At 35.4% G+C, this 22,604-nt stretch overlaps 1 protein-coding gene across 1 annotated transcript in view; it reads left to right on the forward strand.

Moving 5' to 3' along the window:
- Window positions 1-17,478, forward strand: part of tmtc2 (transmembrane and tetratricopeptide repeat containing 2) — a 67,354-nt gene extending 49,876 nt beyond the window's left edge. The window contains exons 9-12 of the mRNA XM_015376708.1: window positions 2,145-2,226; window positions 8,687-8,801; window positions 12,742-12,805; window positions 17,026-17,478. Of these exons, the coding sequence (XP_015232194.1) occupies window positions 2,145-2,226; window positions 8,687-8,801; window positions 12,742-12,805; window positions 17,026-17,214 (450 nt within the window). The 3' untranslated portion in view covers window positions 17,215-17,478. The remainder of the gene's footprint in view (window positions 1-2,144; window positions 2,227-8,686; window positions 8,802-12,741; window positions 12,806-17,025) is intronic.
- Window positions 17,479-22,604: the final 5,126 nt, after the last annotated feature.

The raw sequence follows: 22,604 nt of genomic DNA on the forward strand, positions 1-22,604 counted from the left end.
AGAGTGGGTCACCATCATTAGGTCAGTGAATTCAAGTATTGTAATTTGATATAATGCACCCTTGTAAAAGGGTTCCTTAAGTGAAATCCTCTGACCACTTAACATTCCACAGACTCTGCATCAACAGTCTGCAGAGTCAATAGACTCCATGTAAGAAACAAAATTCATATTTTTTATCTTTAACATTTAGCATTTAAAACATGACCCCATGAACTATTTCAAAAAGTAGCATGATATACTTGGGTGTAAGAGGTATTATGGTGTTGAGTTGTTTTTCAATAGATCTTAATCTATAATAAATTAAAGAAAGTTAGGCAAAAAAAATAAAATAAACTGCTAGCGTTTAGATAGCACAGTAACTGACAACTCTAAACCAAAATTTTTTTAGTTTTGATTTGTAAGCCACTTGGGGTTTTTAAATTTTGTACAGTTTTCTGGGAGCGTATTCCAAACTGGTGGAGCATAGGAACTAAAAGCATCTTCTCCATGTTTGGTTCTCATTAATGGGAATGTAGAGTAGACCTAAAGTAGAACAACTGAGAGCTGTGGGCAGTTGATGTGACGACAAAAAAAACTGGAGTGTAGTTAGGTGCTAAGTCATTCATTGATTTATTGACAAAAAAAAGTAATTTAAATTCTTTTCTTAGATGACAGTGCCAGTTTAAGGACCTTAAAACCTGGCTGATGTGCTCCACTTTCTTAGTTTTAGTGAGGACACCAGCAGTAGCATTCTAAATCAAACTGCAGCTGTTCGATCCTCTTTTTTAGGAAGACCTACATGGTGAAAACGTCATTGCAGTAATCAATCAATAAGTCCTTTAATCCTGGAAGTGCTCTTAAGGTAAAAGGAGGCTGTCTTTGTTAGAACCTTTGCCTCAGAAGGCTCCAAATCTGAATCAGGCTTCAGATTTGGAGCCTGATTGATGGTTTCTTTCTGCATTGACCAGAGCTGTAAGCTAACCTTTAAACACTCTTCCTTTAGTCCTAAAACTGTTACTCCAGTTTTGTTTTTAATAAGCTGGATAATATTTCTACAACATTGCATTGATTTCTTCTATATACAGCACTTACACAGTGCTTGATATCACCTGGTGACATTGTAATGTTAGCTGTGTGTTATTTGCATAGTTATGGTAACTTAGGTTGTTGTGTATTAAAATCGGAGTTAGTGGGAACATGTAGCTACAGTATATTAGGGGCTGTAAGATGGACTGTTTTTTTTTTTTTTAATGTAGAGTTACATACTCAAACAGACACAAAAAAGGCCCTGTTCTTCAGGTAGGAAGGTAGGAACATGAAAGCTTGTTATAAAAACTTAAAGCTGTTACAGATGGCAAGTTTGGCAAAATCCATAGTAAATCTTGGGGCATAGAGAAAATTATTTCATTAAGGTTTCCATGTCGTAAAGGAAAATATCTTGCCATTTTTGACAACCCAGTATAAACAGCAAAGTATAGCAGCTATAGTATAATACCTTTGCAATAATATAAAAGTAGAAATGCATCCAGGTGTTTTTGGTAACTCTAAGTATTAGGGATGAATCACCAAATAGCCTTGATTTGTTATTTTAAAAACTTTCCCTTTCTTTTAACACTCGCCTATAGCCTTTCATCTTCCAAAGATGACTCTCTGGTTTGATAGATGGTTAGAGGAGACATTTAGATGAACCCAAAAAGGAAGGAACAAAGAAATAGGCTACCCAGGCATAATATTCCCCCTTTATTCATTTGGAACAAGTGCAGAAATGGAAAGAACCTAATGAGGCAAAGTTAATGTGAACGGCCCTCTCATTTCTTTTTGAATGGCAATCCCACCACCAATATGGAAGCAATCAGTGTTCAAGCATGAAACAGAAGTTTAAAGTTTTTGTTTTTTTCCATCTGATTTTATATGCTGCTCCACACTCATAAACACACTGACATTCTTCCTGAGTAGTTTTCTACAACGCTTGATTAAAAAGTTGATGGTTTTGTTAGTATGCTGTGATAAGTCATGATAATTTATGATTTAGAAAGTCAACATGATAGAAAATATGGAGAAATATGGAATGTCATATGTATTGTTTTTGCTCCCATCTGCTCCCTAGTCCCTGATTATAACAGTACTGAAATATTAGGTTTGAGTTGTCTATATGTTTCTTTCAGGGGGAGAAGACTGAGGCAGAGAAATATTACTTGAGAGCAATTCAGCTAGATCCAACTAAAGGAAACTGCTACATGCATTATGGTAAGACATTTAAAACATTTATTTTTAGGTACAGTGAACCACTTTTCAAATATTTTTTTTCAAGATTTCACATTAATCATGTTTCCAAAAATATCTGCATAATGTGTCAGTGATTGGCATGTTTTTGAAGTTCTTCTAAACAAAATGTAGCCTACTGGCACAACCTTAAGCCATTCTATGGATTTCTGCTAATAATGACCATTTGTTGATATGATAACATCCAAACCAGCTGCACTTCAATCACTTTTTACTGTATTTACTGTGTGATGGAAGACAGAATCAAACTGAAGAGTAACCCAATAAGATGATGAACAAGTTCCATTTATTAGAATGTTTTTTAGACTTCAACTTCACCTGCTGCCAGGTAATTTCAAATAAATAGATATATTGATCCCTTACCATTCAAGAAATAAATCATAATGCTATCGTGGTTACAACAGGCTATTTGCCAAGACGTTTTGTTATGTATTTATTTAACTGAATATGTATTTCTTTTTTTTTTTTGGAGTTTCTGCTGCACTAGTGGCTTGTTTTTTCGACAGTAGGCTGACAGGAAAGGGGGTATGTGAGAGGGGGAGAGACATGCTGCAAAGGACCACAGGTCGGATTCGAACCGCGTTGGCCGTGTCCGTGACTAAGGCCTCCGCACATGGGTTGTGCGCGCTTGCCACCTGCACGCTATTCCATGTCAAAATTACTATTTCAAACTAAATGACATTCTCCATATCTAGAAAAAAACATTGTGGATGTCTAGAAATACATTTTTAGATCTCAATATTCATCTAGTCATCATTTATATCATTTTGAACATGAAGAAATGTATTTCAGATATCATAAATACATATTCAGTCAAGCTGATAAATGTCAAAATACCACTTAAAATGTATAAACATTTTTAGATGTATACAATTAATTCTTACTAGTACCATTTTTTTTTTTTACATTCAGAAATTCAGTTTCTGCTGCAAAAAGGTAATTTAGAAAATCTGTTATCATAGTTCCCACAGGAATGTCATTTTGAACAGGAAGACTCTTTTTTTAGTGGTCTACAATTGCAACAATAGAGAATGGGTGGCTTTTAATAAATGTTAAAACGGCCTGCCAAAGCCCGCTTTATATAAACCTACTCGATAACTCGAGCAAGAATCTTCTCCTTCGCCATCTTCCTCTCCTTTGTGGTCATTTTTCCCTGCATTATAATCTCTAGTTTCAGTAAGATGAAATTGGCACTTCCTGTTTCCTGTCATCATGGTGATTTGCCAAAACGGGGCTCCACTGATAACAGCTTTTCATACTTGTTACGCACGTGTTCAACTCTGAGTGGAACTACTCAGAGTTGTTTGAAGTAATGCACAGCAGCCGTTGTGAAACCGAAAATTCAGAGTTCCCGACATTAGGCTAGATCAAATTAGAGTTAAGGATTTGAATCCGAGTTTGTTAAACCTGCTTTCTGAAACTGACCTCTGTTACATCTTAATTCCTCACATTTTCCTAACCAAGATACTCTGTTAAAAATTAGAACATAATACTTTTTAATGAATTTATAACGCAAAATTCCTCTCATTGTCTTTCCAAAAATTTGGTGAAAATAATTAATAATAAAAAGTTAAATGTATTAATTATTGAGTCACTAAAACCTATTCTATTCAATTATTATATATGACTGAGGAGCTAATATAGAAACATCATATGTAGGATCTTGTTAAATGGTCAATTTCTTCAAAGGTTAATGGAAGTGGATTTACATTTTTTAATCAGTTTTTGAGTGATTCTAAAAAAAATGTCTTTATCAAACAATGAAAAACACAAAATGATAACAAAAAAATCAATACTTATTCTTAAATGTCTTTTATTTAATTACTGTAATTGCATATACAAAGCTGTTTATTGTTGCAGTTTTATTTTTTTGAAGTAACATTGCAAAAACAGTGATGGGTCCTGCTATTTTCAATGTCAGTTATTAGAAGAATAATTATTATTATTAGAAGTGCAATTATTGATTAAACCCATAGTGTCCCAATGATCCAGTTTTTGCATGCTTGTAACCTGTGAATTCAAACCCTCATGGTGAACTCGACCCATGCATACTTCACTGAGGGGGGTGGGTTGCAGCATTAAGATAAGATCTAAGAAGCAGCATAGTGAGTTTGATAATTGTCAAGTTGTGGTGACTGGAAATCATAAAAATCTGCATGAACATGAAGACTTGAAGTAAAAATTAGGGACTCAAAAAATACTGACAGCAAACTGAAGGCTTAAGTAATGAAGAAAACAGGTGGAAACAATAGGACAATTAGGACACACAGGTGAAGGCAATCTACTAATTGGAAGGTTTTGGTGAGGGAAAAATTATTAAATATGTGAAAATTCAAGGAAGAAAATAAGAGAACCACTCCAATAATACAGAAATAATGACTAGAGAAAGAAAAGATAAAACCAAATAAAACACTAAGAAACATTAAAGAGCATTAAGCTATAAGACACAGGACAAAAGTGAACAAACCAAACTGATATGGCAAATCCCAAATAGCAAAAATAACAGAATTTTGAAAGTCATCAAAAACCAAATAAAAACCAAAACCTAATTTGCAGATCCTGACACCCTATGAAACATAACACTTTTGGTTAGTCGTTTGTCATCAGCTGTTACAGAACATCTCTTTAGCCAGGCTGATTAGATGATTGAACACATTTAGGCTTGAACAATCTTTGTTTCTTGCAATGGACTTATAGCTACAATAAGCCTTAGTTAATTTGAATTAGCTATTTATACAGTATCTGACTATAACATTCATAAAATGTTATGTTTTTTAGAGCCTTTGCCTTATCTGAACATTTATGATTTAAACTTGCATGTGATCCCTCAACTGAAATAGAAAGCTTAATTTTTTTAATTTGCTACATTTTACAATAATTGAATAAAGAGGGATTTAATTTTTTTTTTTTTGTAAATATGCTCTGTATCAGTTTATTGACTTATGTTCTATCTTGGTGAAAATTGCTTTGCCTTAATTTGGTTAAACGCAGGCATATAAAAACAATCTGAATAAAAAAGTGGGAAATATAAAGGGTGGCATTTTTCTCTCTACTGCAGAATAACTCAAAGTTAATCTACTAGGAGCAGCGATATCCTCTGGCCTTTTCCTTGAGGGCCAGGATTGATACTGTAGTTGTTGAGATGTCGTTGATAGAATTATATGTGTGTATCTGCATCTCCTTTATAGTTAATAATATCAAGTACTCCAAGTGACTGTTAGCTTTGTTGCTGGCAGCGTTTGAAGTTAGAGCTGTCTGAAGTTTTGCCAATGGTGCAAACTGGTGCACAGAGACACGCTGGGATACAGTAATTACTGTACAATACACACAGAAACGCATTACACTGTGTTGCCTCTTCTGAAGGTGCAGTATTTCATGACAGTTTGAAGAAACAGGCTCCTGGGTGCTCTAAATTAATTTCTCCAGGATATTCATAGGAAATGAAAACCATCCTCCTCTCTTGAAAGCTGTATTGTGCAATGTCCTCTTCTTTGACTTCCTTATCTTGCTGAATTCTTCCTGCTTCTCTCTCTTGTTTGTTATCCTTACATTAAGCTTAGTCTGCAGCAGGCGATATGTTGCTGTCTTTGGACTGAGTTGTTTCCTGTTCTGAAGCCCTTAAACTCATTGCTCTATGTTTTTTTATCATTATCTTGCAGCCCTATGGTAAAGGTGATGTTTTTTTCAGGCTGTTTTCATTCTTTATCTTCAGTCTGTCCACCGTAGTTATCATGAATTTGTTGGATGAGCCTCAAGTATGAGTGTGTAAGGAGTGATGATATCTGTCCACGATGTAACACAAGAGATAAATACTCAGGGACATGCATGTGGGAGTGCGCTTGGAGAGGAGGACACTGAATGCTGCAGACAAGGTCCTCTTTCCGGTCATTGTGCTCTGCAGCACATTTTAACGTAAACAGCCCATGAAATGACCCAGTATGTGCTGCTTTCATTCAAACCCAGGGCGAGAAACCTCATCTGAGCCGCTACACATTCCTATCCTTTTACATTTGATAACATCTGTCGTCTGGCTTTACTGATATTTTATGGGCACTTTGTGAGAACCTCACCAGGTGGCAAGACTCCCCCAAGAGAGCGCATGAATTACTGCCATCCCATTTTTGTTCTGGAACAACAGTGAACAAAGCATTTATATCCTCGCATTTTCAGCCATGTCCTTGAAAGTTGCCAATCATCTGAGGTCTTTCACCAGAAGCTTCCATCTCTTTAGTTTTACTTTGATATCTAAGTCCCATTGCACGACAAAGCATTATAGGAAAGAATAATTCAAACCAAGAACTAAAACCTTTCACACAGAAAAGCCGTGTGTGACAGAACAATGTATCTGATGTAAAAATATTAAAAACAATATCTTATTGTAATTGTTGAGTTTGCAAAATACATTGTGCATTATGCCCTAAATGAGAAACTCTCTTTTTTGGTTTAATATAGCAGTTGTAGATTAGTAATAAAATGTGGTAATTTATAAATCTACCATAACAGTTCTTAATAATTTACAGCTTTAAGCCTTCTTTAAGTTTTTCACTGCTGTGGATCAGTCTGGGACTAATATTTGTTTCCAGTTGCAGAGCTTTATCCCCCTGAACAAAGTAACTATTTGATTAATAAGATCATAGTGATGTTGTAGATCTTGGTTTTATTACTTTCCTGTTTGAAACAGCCACATCCATGTAAACGTTATCTAAAGAGAAGAAGCATTATCAGATGCTAATTACCTAAATGGCACTGGAGCTAAGACTAAATCGAAACAGTGTTAAATACTTTAACTGCACAGACTTTTGAGCTTAAAAATAAAACTACACAAAGCCAAAAGAGCTGTATGCAACACCAGTGAGTGGCTTGGTAATGTCGCCACAAATGGGAAGATAGAAGAAGAGGGAAGGAGAGCAGGTAGTAAAAAATAAATGCAAGAGACAGAAAAGACGTTCATATGTTGACTGAAAAAGTGTACTTTGAATTGAATATTGTATAAAGTTAAAATTGTATAAAAACAACATCAAAGTTGAAAGAAATAATATAAATATAATAAAATGGATTAATTGAAACAAATAAAACCAAATAAAAACAATAAAACAAACTACAAATGCAAAAACAGAGAGAGTCTCATGAACAGCCAAAGAATAAATATAGGTTATAAGACTAGTTTTAAAAATGGACAGTGAAAAGGATTGTCTAATGTTGAGGGGAGCTCATTCCACAATTTTGGAGCAGCAACTGAAAAAGCTCTGACTCCTCTGAGCTGCCGTTCGGACCTTGGTACCTCCAGGAACAGGAGATGAGCTGCCCTGAGGCCCCGAGTGAGAGCAAAGGGGTGAAGAAGCTTAGAGAGGTAGGGAGGGGCCAAGCCATTTAAAGACTTCAAAACATATTAAAAAATCTTAAATGATCTCTAAAATGCAAGTGGCAATTAATGGAAGGCAGCCAAGATGAGAGTTTTGTGCTCCCTCCTATGTACTCCAGTTCAAAGGCGTGCGGCTGCATTTTGCACCAACTGGAGATGTGGGAGGGAGGACTGGCTCACCCCGAAATAAAGTGCATTACAGTAGTCCAGCCGAGGTGTAACAAAGGCAGAGATTATGGTTTCAAAATGTTACTGTGCAAGAAAAGGTTTGACATTGGTGAACTGCCTGATATGATAAAAACTGGACTTTACTATAGAGCTGATTTGCTGATCCAATCTAAAATCACTGTCCATCTTAAAACCCAAATTTGAGATGACAGGCTTTAAAAAAACAGTCAAAAGGCTCAAGTCAACAGGGGGGATTCACAAAGGTTACTGGGGCCGAACTTTTTCACTTCAGTTTTTTCCTTGTCAAGATATAGAAAGTTCAGAGCCAATCAGGCTTTAATGTCATTAAGGCATACCAGTAGCAGAGCATTCTTTTTAATAGGCACATATATCTGACTTTCATCACCATAAACATTATGAGAGTGAACCAGAAACAGATAGGCAAACCTGACATTGGTGTTTGGCATCAGTGTTGAGGGAGTGATATTGATATCTATGTTAGGTTGCAAGTGCAAATCTGCCAGTTTGTTGCATGATAAGTGGTTAGGTCGGTCCAATCGAAGCCACCATGGAGGGTAGCTTTAAAGTTTCCCAATCTTGAAGCAGGTTTTCTATGCAGTTGGCTGGATCGGACCCTTTAACAGACCAAGAAGGTTGTCGGATACAACAAACCCAAAATCGCCTTGACAAGCCTGAAGGTTTCAGATGTAAGGTTTAGCGCAGTATATCTCTAAATACTCTTAAAAAATAACCCATCACCAAGGAAGCATGATCTCAATTTTGAGCAAGATGTAACAGCAAGAAAGAAAAAACAATTAGTCATGTTACGTCTTACTGTTGATCTAGTTCCGCTTAAGGATTGAAAGAAATAAATATAGTATTTTTTCTCTCCAGGTCAGTTCCTTTTGGAGCAGTCGCGTCCTAAAGAAGCTGCACAGATGGCTGAAAAAGCTGCGGAGCTCGACATGGATGAATTTGATGTGGTCTTCAATGCTGCTCACATGCTAAGGTTGGCTTAAAATGCTTGTACTTAAAAAAAAGAACGACAGCCAAACAGGGCTTCCTCAGCTCCACTACATGTTCATGTTCCTGTTTGGCATCCCATATTTGCAGGTTGTTGCCAACACCTTCAGTATCTTTGCATTATTTTCCATTACCCTCTTTTAGTACCATTATTTAAATATATAAGTTGTTATATGATGTACATATAAAGATCTAAGCAGTTTAAGTCCATCATAAAGATTTTTTACACCAGGGCTTATAAAGAGAGCCGCTGGAGAATTTTTCTTCGTAAGTCTGGCAAGCATATCAACAATCATCTTATAAATCCTAAAAAGTGCCAAAAGGGACTTAACACAACCTCCTTCTCCCAGCATCTCCGCAGCTGAATGGAATATTTGAATTATGGACCCCAATTCGTTTTTGCTCTACATATCTGCTGAAGTCATTACTGGCTGCATCACTCTCTGAGCACCAGCACATTTGTAACAAGTTCAAATCTCAGTTCTGGGGTTTGCTTTTGTAAGCGCAGGAATAAATCCAAATGACAGATTAGCCTACCGTGTTCCGACTGACTGGTTGTGTTCAGTGGAGACGCCTTGGAACATCAATCCAAAGCAATTAGAGTTTAATAATATGACAAGCACCTGTTAACGCTAAAATGAATTGTGAAGATGAGCAGCAAGTCTGGGCTTGTGTAGATTTAATCCACAATTAAAAGATACTTCAAACCAAACAAAAGCTTTATGTTTGAGGGACTTATTTGGATAATAGTTACAAACTCAAGCAATGTAAGAGGCCAGTCAAAACTGGAGAAATGTATTAAAAGAATTTTGTAAAATGCATAAAAAAAATCTGGTGATTAATAACACCTTTTATTTATTTCTACTTAAAATGGCTAAAAGTAAGGTATGATGTATCACTTAATTTACTTTAAATTTAAATATCAGTAGCATTTTAAAGGAGTTTTGTCAAGTTTAAAACTGTTTTTTTTTTTGGTGGGTGCTAATGATTTTTGCCCCACCATGAAATTTGCATCAGAGGGCAGTTAAAAACATCCTTAAAACTGAAACAGAGCTGGACACTGATGCACAGCAGTGACTGTGAGCACATCACTAAATCCACCAAGTACAGACTGACAATTTATAGCACTCACTGAGGTGCTGTGGGTTGATTTGAAAGGTGCTTTACATCCCTTTAATGTCTTACAGCTGAAAAGATGGTCTTCAGATTGATGTTAGATGACAAATATTTAAGTATTTTAGCTAAAGAAGGTGACACTAACTGTAGAACATATATTTTAGGGATACATAATTTCATGGTCTTGGTTCTGTTGTGCTTTACTTTGCTCCTTGTTTTCTAGTTTTATTGGTTTAATACATATTTTGTTGTAGTTTCTAGATTTATGTTAGTTCTCAGGTTTTTCTGTTGTGCCCTCATGTGTGTGCTCCTTTCCCCTTGGCTTCCTCGTCTCCACTCACACCTGCTCCTTATCTGCTCGTTAACCCTGCCTTTGTCTCAGTCAGCTACATATACTCTCCCTCTGCTGTCACTCTTTGTTGGTTCCTTGTCTTTGCTGTCCTCCCATGCTGTTTTCTTCCTACCTCGTCTCTCCCTCGCTCCTCGTGTTTATTTTCCCCTGATGTCTCCATGGTTCTGGTTGGGTTTACATTATTAGTTGTTTTTTTAGATTCCTGCCTTTGTTTACTGTTTTTTCCCCATTAAACTGCAAGAAATCTCCTCAGCCTCCCTGCCTCTGCATTTGGGTCCTCCAACCTCAGCCAAAACCATGACACATAATTTAATAAACTGAGGTATATTTTAGTTGTTTGCATGTAAATGAATTATTCTTCCAGAAATACAAAGTAATTGGAGCGAGATTGCACAATGATATGGGACATTTTTTTATCAAAACGGTTTAAGTATATGTCTTTATTTGCCATTTTATATCTATTTTTATTTTTTACATCTATTATAACCCCAAACAAAACAAAGGAAAGAAGCTAACATGTAATGAAAACATGAACCTGAGTGAACTCAAAAAGTTCAAAGCCATGATTTACTCATGTCTCCATAAATATGAGTTACCATGTCAGTAAGGATTTTTTTGTACTTTATTAGCTTTGGCAAATAAACGTCTACTTCCATTTTTTTTCCCTCTATGTATGGAGTACATGAACTGTTGGTGACTTATATGTGCAGCTGTAACGTGAAAGGGGGGACTCACTGGTGTTCGAAGGTTTTTGGATCCAGTATATTTAATCCGTATAGTTAGTGGATGCTGATCGGCACGGATGTTTATCCATAGTTTCAACAAAACATGATAAATGTTTTGTAAGTCAGCTTATTATAGTAGAGATTTGTCCAAAAATTAGATTTTCTAAACTCCCACTGCTCCCCAAGGGGATGGTTTAAATGCAGAGGTTTTCAATAGTGCTGCAACATTAAAAATAGCAGTACCATGTACAGGTCAATGTTCACTAGTGTCCGTCTATCTCTACATTTATATTGTGATTTTTTTGTAACTGATTAATCCCCTTTAGGGTCAACTGAGGGATGGAGCCCATTAAAGCTGAGTGAAAAGAAAGGGAAACTCTGGACAGGCTTTCAGTACAATTTGGAGTTCATTCTTTTAAAAAGCATTCATTTTTAAATATTGAGATTATAAAATCCTTACATTTTTATTCTTAACATTTTCTGCTGATGCATTTTTAGTTATATGAAGCATTACTTTGTTTTAGGTATTTTACTTATTCATTTTCCTTCTTGTATTTGTTACACATTTGTTTTTTTGTTTTTTTTCTGTCTATGAAACAATTTGGTCTAAACTAACCACAGTTATATATATATTACCTAATTTTTATTAACATAACTGAAAGTTTCAAGTATCAATAAAGGAAGAAGACATTAATAGTTTCCGAAAATGAACATGCAAACAATGAAATGTTCAGTGCAAGAAAAAGGTTGTAACATTAGACACTAAATATGTTCCAGAAAACAGTTCTAATCATATCTCAGATGTTTGTATTGATTCTGTCTCTTGTTTTAACCTTTTAACAAGTTTTCTTATTTGATGGGACCACGATTTAAAACCTGCATGTGTTATTTCCACATAAAAGCATTGTGGCAGTATCAAAATACTTTTCAACAAGATGGCAGAGTTGTAGGGATACGTAAAGCTGAACACAAGACACGTTTTAAAGTAGATGTAATAGAGCCTGCAAAGGATTTAGAAAGTGATTCACCCTCATGCAGGATAGAAGCCTAAAATATTCTTGCAGAGCTGTGGGATAATCTAGATAGAAACATATCAAATTGTTTAAATGGCCTAATCAAAGCACTGACCCAAATTAAGAAGTTATTATCTTGGAAGACTTAAACATTGCTCTTCAGGGGCATGCTCTATTCAGTCCGACTGAGTTTGAGCTGTTTTAGAACTGGAAAACTTCAGTCAGTAGACGAGCAAAGAGGGTACAGACATCCAGCCAAAAGATTAGAGTGAAATATGGTTCTAAAGGGATTTTATAATTTCCTTTCACTTCAAAAGTATGCATCTCCCACGAATCCCACTAAAATGCATTAGGGTTTGTATCAATAAGCATGGGATATTTGTGTGACACGCAGTAGTTCTATTTCAAAACGAATCAGCATTCTTATGCATAACATTTGTTTCAAAGTAGTCATAAATATAGAGCTGAAAGTGTACTGTGCTGCTTCTCTTTTTAAAGGATGATAGAACTTTGACTAACTGCATTTAAATTGCCCATTATAGAGCAGTTAAAGCAAATCTGTGCAACATTTTTCCTTCCTACTCAGGCACTCTACAAATAAGGAATGTTAATGTGGATTGTTTTCCCAAATAAACAATGCATAGATGCTACAAAATGGATTAAAGATTTGTTTGTTGGTTAGGTTTATTTTTTTTAACCTGTGTTCCTCTTCCTCCTCAGACAAGCCAACCTAAATGAGGCAGCAGAGCGGCAGTATAAACGCGCAGCAAGCCTCAGACCAGATGTAAGTACCTGGGTCTGTTTGCATTTAATATGGAACTGCTGCACACACACGTCTGCTCTGTAAATTCAATTTACAACACTATGCACTTTTTCCCCCCATCAGTCTGACGTTGTGGTCTAACTGTGTTGTTCCAACAAGGCTAAGCAGAAAATAGAAACTGCGTATATCTGCGAGATGGTGTCTGGATGTGCTTTAGCAATCATAACAGCAAAAAAACAGAGTAATGAGTTTAGTGGTTATTGCACCCTCTACATTTAAGTCACGGCTTCGGAGTAAACACTCGATCATCTTAGTGTAGTTAAACAGACGTAGCCTTGGGGGATACCAAGTCTGTTGATGTCAGCAGACATGGCTAAGGAAGTTTGGAGATATTACATCCTGTTTCTGTCTTGGGTACATCAGTCAGTTCAAAGACGAAGGGTGTGTGGTAGTGTGCTGTAGAAGAACCCATTTAAAATCATGGGAACAAGGCCTGGAGGGAAGCTTCCTGGAGTGATTTGTTATGCGGTCTGGTTTGCCATTGTGGGCTCTCTGACTTATGCACCTTTAAAGTAAAAAAAAAAGGGATTTGACCTTCATGTCTCCACCGCATTAACCAGTTTATATTGCTGCATTCTTTGAAGATGTATCTTCAAACCTTCCTTATCAGTAATCCTTTATCCCCACCTTTACTATGAATTAGTTCAAGCAAGCCTTCATCTACATCAGATGTTTCCTAAATGATTTGTTCCAATATTTCAGTGTTTGAACCTTAAATGTAGATATTTCTTTCAATTTATTTATCAATGATTTTAATTCAGTCTTTGCTTCTTATCTTAATCTTTTGTGCTTTTATTAGCATTAAAAGACTCTGTGGCTGGAGGTAAGATATTGCACATGTGTGCAATAAGTAAACAAGTAATGGAACCTCAGGATTTCTTAGCGGAGGTGTGAAAAGAGAGAAGAAAACAGAAATATTGAATGCCAAGAAGGATAAGAAACAAGTAGCGTTTAAAGCTGATGGGTGCGTGAGTAAGTACTGCTAGCAGATGGTAGCACTGTACAACAATACCTGTCTGCCAATTGCATCCGGTATAAAAATTATTTTCAGATTTAAAAAGGAAAAGTAAACACTATCAGGAGGAAAGCTTGGTTTGCTTTATTTTACCATGTATGCTTTGGCCTTAAGTATTCTAATTATATAAATCTATTTTCTGCAGATTTAAGGTTATTTGAGCCTGAATAAACCCTAATGCAGGATTATTTATTTATCTGTATTAAAACAAGTTGCCTGAAACTTATTGGAACATACCCTGAAATCCCTCATGTGCATCTCAAGACATGCAGAGAGCTTCTCTCGTCATTTGTCAGGATAAGAGGGTTTTTCCTTTGACATTTTCCCTGCACACCTACTGATTAGTGAGTGACACCGTTTCAAATATCAGCTTAATCCAATAGGTTTCAGGTCATGAAAAATTCAGCAGTTGCTGTATTTGCAGAGAAAAGGTAATGCATGCATATCTGAATTTCTTTCCCTATGGAAAATGTATTTACCCAAAAATGTCTCAAACTATTTGACATTTCTGGATACTTATGTCAGGGTTAGACTATTTCCTATTCTGTTAATACTGTATGTTTATTGTATTTATGATATGGCTATGCACAAAGATTTGGTTTAAAATATTTTTAGAACTTTTATCCCAATTTTATAAGATCACTGAGATGATCAGACGTAGTACAAACTCCCTTATATTAATAAAATCTCTTACAAAACCTACAATTGCCTCAAACTAAGTCCTTAATTATCTTATTTCAGAAGACAGCAAAAAACCCTTGGATAAAATTGGTGGTACCCCTTGCTTAGTGAAAGAAAAACTCAATGATCACAGAAATAACTTGAATATGATAAAAGTAACAATAAAAAAAATCTATTAAAAGAAAAAATTAAATTCATACATTGCTTTTCAATCATGTTTTAACGGAATTATTAAAAAAAATAATAATTCATGAAACAGGGCTGGAAAAAACCTAGAAAAGACTAATATGACCAGAGACATGTTAAATCAAGGTGTGTCCACTAATTAGCATCACAGTTATTTACATTCTTGTAATGAATCATTGGGCCTATACAGTATGTAAAGGGCTAGAAGTAGTCACTATGCTGTTTGGTGGTATGGTGTATACCGCACTCAACATGGACCAGAGGGAGGAAAGCAAAGAGTTGTCTCAGAAGATTTGAAAAGAAAATTATAGACAAACATGTTAAAAGTTAGAACTATAAGATCATCCCCTAACAGCTAATATGTATAAATAATTAAGATCCATAGAAAGAAACAAAGTAGAAATTGCACTCACAATAGAGAAATTAACTCCCTGCACATCCCCAAATGACATGGATAATAACAAAAAAGCCCAGGAAAACATTAAGAAATTTAATTTCAACTTTAAGCTCAAGGAACATCAGTTCTATGTTCACAGACTAAAAAATAAAACATATCATGAAAAGAACACTGTCCCTACTGCTCTACTTCATTTATTACAGGGTTTCTTAAATCTCTCCAGGTTACAATGGAATCTCAACACTATCAAGGGATTCTGGAGGTCATTCTTTGAGCATTGTTGAAAAGCAATGTCAGTGACTTTCTTTTGTTCATCTTCATGGATTTTTAATTCATTATTACTTATTTCAACTTATTTCCATGAACATTGAGGGATTAACTTTTATTAAATAGTGGTACCAACAATTTTATCTATGCAGGTTTATGGGGAAATATCAATAGAACAAAAACATTTATAAAAAGTAAGAAAAAAAAAAGTAATTATACATATAAGCTTAAGACCTAAAATCCATAGTCAAAAGCAAAAAATTATCAGAATACAGATACAAATAATAAAACCCAAACATCTTAAGACTGCGAAACTTGCTTTATTGGTTTACTGGTTTATTCTAGTAGGGCTTGTTTATGTCCTTTATTGTCAATAGTTACCCGGTTAATAATTTGCTTTACTAAATTTGCTCAATTAGTTATTGAAGCAGGACAATAATTGCAAACACATTAGAACAAACAGTGTTAAAAAGGAAGTAGAAAATCCTGTAATATCCAGAGGAAAAAAAACATGAAGTTCTACAAAACTGTTTCTCAAAATGTCATGTTGCAAGAAAAAAAAAACTGACTTTAAGAAGGAATATAGAAAAGAAAGCCAGACTAACTTCTGTGAAGTTCTGTATAGTATATAATATTTCTGTGCACAGTTTCCATCCTAATGTTCCAAGGACCAGTCTTCTGCTGTTTACAAAGACAGAGGAATCCACATTTATCTAGATAAGTGCAGATTGTCTCACCTGTGTACATGAGGCTTGTAAGGAACATTAAACAGAAGATGAGTTATAAGAGCTTTCATATTTTGCTCAAATCATGTGAGTCGAGAAACAGTTTATGCTTGAAACATTTTTTTACCAGCTTGTTTGTTTCTCTGGGTGTGAAAACAAGGTTTAAGATCAGTCGGTAAAAACAGAATGAAAACCAGTTAAATCAATCCTTGAAAAAAGACCAACTGTCGTGTTTTAGAAAGAAAATGCATGGCCTGGTTGCCAAAATTCTACCCATACATCATGCTGTGAGTGTGCAGGAGCCTGGGAGCAAGGCCAGATTTGTGGGGGTGATGTGTAGACAACTAGAAGGTTTGAGTATATTTATCAGTTACATTTATTAAGGAGTTTGTAGATTCCTTCTGTTTAAAATCTAATGGATTTATTCTGTACCCTGAAAAAAAACGATTAACTGTTGCTTATTTATAAATACTGATTTAATTACTAAGCTCCAGTGCCTTGATAATCTTCTACTGCTGCTTGTGTGATATTTTATATCAGTCAAGACTATGCATCTTTAAATATTTTGAATATAAGTACATTTCACCACAGCTCAACCTCAACCTTTAATTGCTCCGAACCAAGGATTGCACTTTTAGGTCTCTTAAAGATGTTGGTGTGATCCAAAAACGTTGAAGCACGTCATGTATTTGTTTTTTGCAAAAAGTCTGGCCTGGTTCCAAAAACATGCATCTTTGATAAATGTCTGCGTCTAACATTGAACTGTAGAAGGTCAGGTTTAAAATAGTTTGCCCTAATAAGGGTACCAAGCTGTGCAATCCTGAAACATAACACTTCATGTCACTCATAATTTCTAAGGCACTACCTTGTCTCCTGTAATGATTCATGTCTTTTTTTCTTTCACCTCCAGTATCCAGCAGCTCTGATGAACCTTGGTGCTATCCTACACCTCAATGGGAAGCTTCCAGAGGCAGAGGCAAACTATTTGCATGCTCTTCAGCTCAAGCCTGACGATGCCATTACCCAATCCAACCTGCGCAAGCTGTGGAATATCATGGAGCGGCAGGGGCTCCGAACAAAGCAGAAAATAGACCCCTAAAATGAGAGAACTGTTGCGTTCAAGTGCTGCTTGGGTTGCAAAAGATAAACAGAAGGTTTTGTGGCTGTGACATTTAAAGACAAACGTCTGCATTGCACATGAGTGTCCTTTTGGTGGCTCAGAATTTTTAATATAAATCTAATGGGTGTTTTTCTTTTTTGCGATGAATCTGATAAAACTTGCAAAAGGAGACAAAACTAAGAGATGCACCAAGAAGTTGGCTAAGGTCCAGATCTGACAAGCTTTTCCAACCAATAAACAAGGCATAAGTAAACAACGCTTTTTGGACTGGAAGGTGATTTGTTGAGGGAAGATAAGAGAGAACAAGGTTGTAGATAAAGAGGCAGAGATCTAAACAGATACAAGAAAGGCTGAAAAAGTTTTTATCCATTTCAGGAAATTTAATTGTTATAGAAAATGTTCACAGCCGTTTGAAATCGATCAGTTAAGATCAACGGCTACGATCGCTGAGACAGCTTTTCTCAATCTTTTATCAAGGACTATCTCAGAATATTCCAATAGTTCAGTACCATCATGATAAAGAGACATTTTAGAACAGTAATGCTACAGTAGCTGTGTTCCAACTTGGAGCTGTTGAAATACATGCAATTTTGAAAAAAGGAAAACTGATGGATCGAAACCAGATGGAAAAAATAGTTTAGAAAATACCCTAAAACAAAATAAAGCCAAGCAGTTTTCAACCATACCGATAAAAGCATCTGACTCCTAAAAACATGAATATTTCTACCAAAGTACTTTGCGTTCTTAGTTCATTTGAAGTACATTTTTTATACATTTCATACAATTTTACAAACGTGTAAATAATTTTTACTCACATTGAGCATATTATTTGAACGCCTTCTAATAAAACATGGATTCTTTAATAACAGTGCAAAAAAAAAAAACGACTGCTACACATTTCTGACCCAACAAAAAAGGAATATCAAAACAAATTCTAAAATATATGCTGAAAAGCTGCATTTTAGGTTTATATTTTCCTTTTTTCCTGTCTTATAGTGAAGGGGTACATGTATTACTGGCCATAAAGGTTAAAGAAGCACTGTGCGAGGGAATACACAAAAACACTGCTCTCTAATCCTTCCTGAGACGCAACAGTAAGGACATTTAAATTCAGTGATCATATTAATCTTTTATATGTAAATAAACATTAACTTTTTATAGCAGGAAGGTTAGAAAGAAATGTTTTCATATGCTGCTCAAATCAGCAAAGATTTCTGTCAGAGGATCGAAGGTTTACAATATTTGAAAAGAAAATTCAAACCGGTGCTTCTATAAAAATACAGAAATGAAAATTACAGTCATCATAAATACTAAGTGGATTTTCCTTTTATGATAATGTCAAACATGTCTAAACGACTAAGCTGAAGCAATTATGAAATGTGTCATCATATAATTGGTTGGTATTGCTTTTTGTTTTGAGAAGGGAAAGACTGCACACAATGTTTTACACATCTCAGCAGATTTACAAGATGATTGAAAGAAAAAACAAAATCCTAAATGTCTAAAGGGAGCACAGCATGAATGTAGCATTTTGCTTCAGGCTTTGTTGCTTTTAGCACAACTGTTTCTGTTGGTTTAATTGCATGATATGTGGCATCATCTGTCTTTTTTTAAATGAAAGAATATTTTTTTAAACTTTTGGTCCTGAATAAATAATGCGAGGAGTGAAGGCATTAAAAGAATGCAATGGGATTTTTGGTATCTCCCTTCAATAGAAACATTCACAAAGGAACATGATTACATGATCAAATCCACTTTAGGGTTGGAACATTTTTGCATTTGAGACAGAAAAACTATAACATCTCAATGGTGCCAAAGCTTCTTATTAGTTCTCACAGCTCCCGTGCAGGCAAGATCTGTAAGCACTCATGTTTTATTTGTACTGTCAGACGATGTTTTATACTATGTGATCAAATGGAATTTAATTTATTAATATGTATTATAAATGCCGACTTTGTGCCATATCATCTCACCTTTTTAATGGTCCAAACAGAGTGTAGAACACAACATGACAGTTATTCTAATTTTAATCTCCCTCCCTCTCTGCTCAGGGATATCAGGTTGTGATTCTAGTTTCAGAACTGAAGATCTGTGACACAGAGAGAGACTTTTCACGTGTTAGATGTTTGTTTTTGTTTTGTTTTTTGATGATTGTGATGTTTGATTAAATTATAGAATCTGTCTAGTTTAAACTGTCTGGTGTTTTGTAAAAAAAACAAAAAAAACAGCAACAATGAAGGCCTTTCTATAATAAACGTAATGGATTTTTCAAGTGAGTGTTTCCTTCCAGAAAGCAACCAAACAGGTAAAAAGAATAATCTTCACAGGGAGTGGAAATGGATTCTTAAAAGATCTGGAGAAGTGTTGAACTTAATCAGTGTTGTATAGTAAAGAAGTAAAAATACTTTACTACTGTACTTAAGTATATTTTGGAGTACTTTATACTTTCCGAGAGTATAAATTTTTTTGAGAACTTTCACTTTTACTTCACTACATTTACGAACTTAATTGCATACTTTTACTCCGATATAGTTTCAATGTTTGGTTTAGTTACTAAGTAACAAAAAAATAAATGAGCGAGAGAAACGCAAGTGTTTTGACCCCACCTACTGACTACAAAGTCTGGTCTTGCCTGGGCTTGTTCATCAACACCTATACACCTGTTTTGCAAAGCCAGTCTAACTTTAAATATACTTTTCACTAAATTACTTGAGTACATCTATTTTTACAGTAATTCTTATACTTAAGTACAAGCCATTTCAGATACTTAAGACTTTTACTCAAATAACATTTCAGTCAGTGACTTGGACTTTTACCAAAGTCATATTTTGGAGAGGTACTTATACTTTTACTTGACTCCGAGATTTCAGTACTTTATACAACTCTGAACTTAATTGAAAAGCCTTTCAGGTCTGGATAAGAACAGAAAACCTAATTAGATTCAATTCAGTTTATTTATATAGTGCCAATTCACAACACGTCTCAAGGCACTTTACAGAGACAATTCAACCAGATCATCCAGTCAGATTGGTTCAAAGTTTCTATCTTAGGAAAACCAGTTGATTGCATTGACTCATTGACTCGAAGGCAATCCCTCACACTAAACATGCTTGTGGCGAGGGTGGAGAGGAAAAACTCTCTTTTAACAGGAAGAAACCTCCAGCAGAACCAGACTCAATCTGAGCGGCCATCTGCTGAGGCTGACTGTGGTTAAAGGAGGCAGAAGCAGACATAGAAAAAGAAGCAGAGATACAAAAGGCAACTGTAAACCAGCTCCCTGCTTCCCAGCTTCCATGTCCAGGAAACACACAGCCAGGTAGACGAGCTTGGAGCCATCTCTAATGTTAGAGGATGAAGATAGCACATCCAGCTAGTCACAGTCAGAGAAACAGGACTACACTGAAAAACAGGCCAAGCTCCAACATTTATGAACAGTGGTGTTATTGGCAGCAGCACAGCTGATAGCAGAGAGCTTATTGTTAGAGATTGAACCAACAAATTCTGCAGAGTGGGAGAATAGAGATCAAATGAAGCAGAATGATGTCCTCCAGCAGTCTAAGCCTATAACAGCATAACTATAGCGATAGCTCTGGATATCTTGAGCCACTTTAACTATAAGCAGACTATAACTATAAGCAAAAGTAGACATTTGTTGGAAAAATATTTGTTTTCATTTTTAATTCTATATTTGTGTCTATAAAAGTCTGTCTGTGTGTCTGTCCATTCATGCAGTGGATGTTACAGGTTTCACAGGGTTACCTTTTTACAGATAAATTCACCGGGTTATGACTTACCGCAATAGAAACATCTGGTGAACATTCATGTTAAATGTTTAGAAATCCTGCACTGAACATCATCAGATCAAAGCTGTTATGTAAAAACAGAAATCCAGACTTTAGCTGGGGTTTAATCTCCTTAAATACATACCATTATTCTGATGCATTTGAGTGTCCCACAAGTGAAAAGTAGGTATATTATTTTACTTAAAAAAAAACAAAATCCAGCACAAAAATACAATTAAATTTAGCCATAGGGTACTGTGTTAGAATATGTACAATATGTTATTCCACAGGTTGACAAACCCTGAAAGAAGAGGCAAGGCATGTTTATCTGTAAAGGACCATTTGTACATAAGGTAAGTCATGTGCTGGTTTGCTGCAATCTTCGTTAACAGGGGTAAAGAGAGAATTATACTTAATGCAAGCAAAAAAAATTAAAAGAACAAACATAAAATGGAAGCACACAGCAAAATACAATAGAAATATAATATGAAAAGAAATAAAATTAACCAAAAAAATCTTTACACTTGACACGTTTTTGTTAAGTTTTATTTTATCACCATAGATATAGTGGGAAATGCTCCTCAATCTTAGCAAAGCAAATTATGTTGATGATAAATAAGAGTGCACCAAGGAGGACACCTTGTGGAAGCAGCTTTTCTTTATTCAGGTATTTCAATATCAAACTAGTGCAAAATTCCCAAACATTATGAAGTACTAAATACAGTGGGCACATTACCAGACAATCAATACACTTTTCTAGTCTATAAATCAGTGTTTTATTGGAATGCACCACTGAGATAAAGCACAACTAAGACAGAAATATTTGATGTATTGCTGTTAAAACAGAGAAAAAAAATCCTAACCAATGCAGTCACAGTACTGCTGAGTGTCCTGCAGGTTTTAGAGGTTTCTCTGCTTTAGAACAGTTGATTTTGATGACTGCAGTTCAATAAAAGCCTGTTAATCAACTATCAATGTAAATCAACTGTGCTGGAGCAGGGAAACCTCTAAAACCTGCAGGACAGTGGCCCTTGGGGACCTATGCCTGCATTAAAGAGATACATTTGCTGATAAATGCCTCTTTAATGACTAGCAAGTAATCAGAGGTGAATCCCCAATATTGCCTGATGGATTCTCTTAAGAGTAATTGAAAATCTGCAAATTCATTGCAGGTCAGGAAGGTAAGAGTTTAAAAGACGCAGGTAATGAAAAGTCTGTCAGCCTATTAACTGTAGTAAATAAGGTTCTGAAAATGTTAATGTTCTGTTGAACATTTAGAGAATTAGTTTTTAATAAGGACTGAAGAAAGTACACCCATCAACCACAGGAACTCTACAAATGTCAATCCCAGTAAAAACTTTAAGGTGACTGATTAAGAAGATTTTCCTTTTGCATTTATAGTGCTTCATCACAAAGCCTCTTTGGACTCCTTTTCAAGTCAGTCAGCACCATGCTCTAGAACACTGAGTGGTCAACCTCTTCTTATATTTCAAACGTTGCAAAAGTCCTTCCTTTTGGACCCCCTTGGACAGAAACCTTTCATTTTAACCAAAACAACTTCTCAGCCTTAGGAGATGTAAATTCTGC

This window comes from Cyprinodon variegatus, unplaced genomic scaffold (assembly GCF_000732505.1).
Source record: "Cyprinodon variegatus isolate N-32 unplaced genomic scaffold, C_variegatus-1.0 Scaffold139, whole genome shotgun sequence".
Lineage (NCBI taxonomy): Eukaryota > Metazoa > Chordata > Actinopteri > Cyprinodontiformes > Cyprinodontidae > Cyprinodon > Cyprinodon variegatus.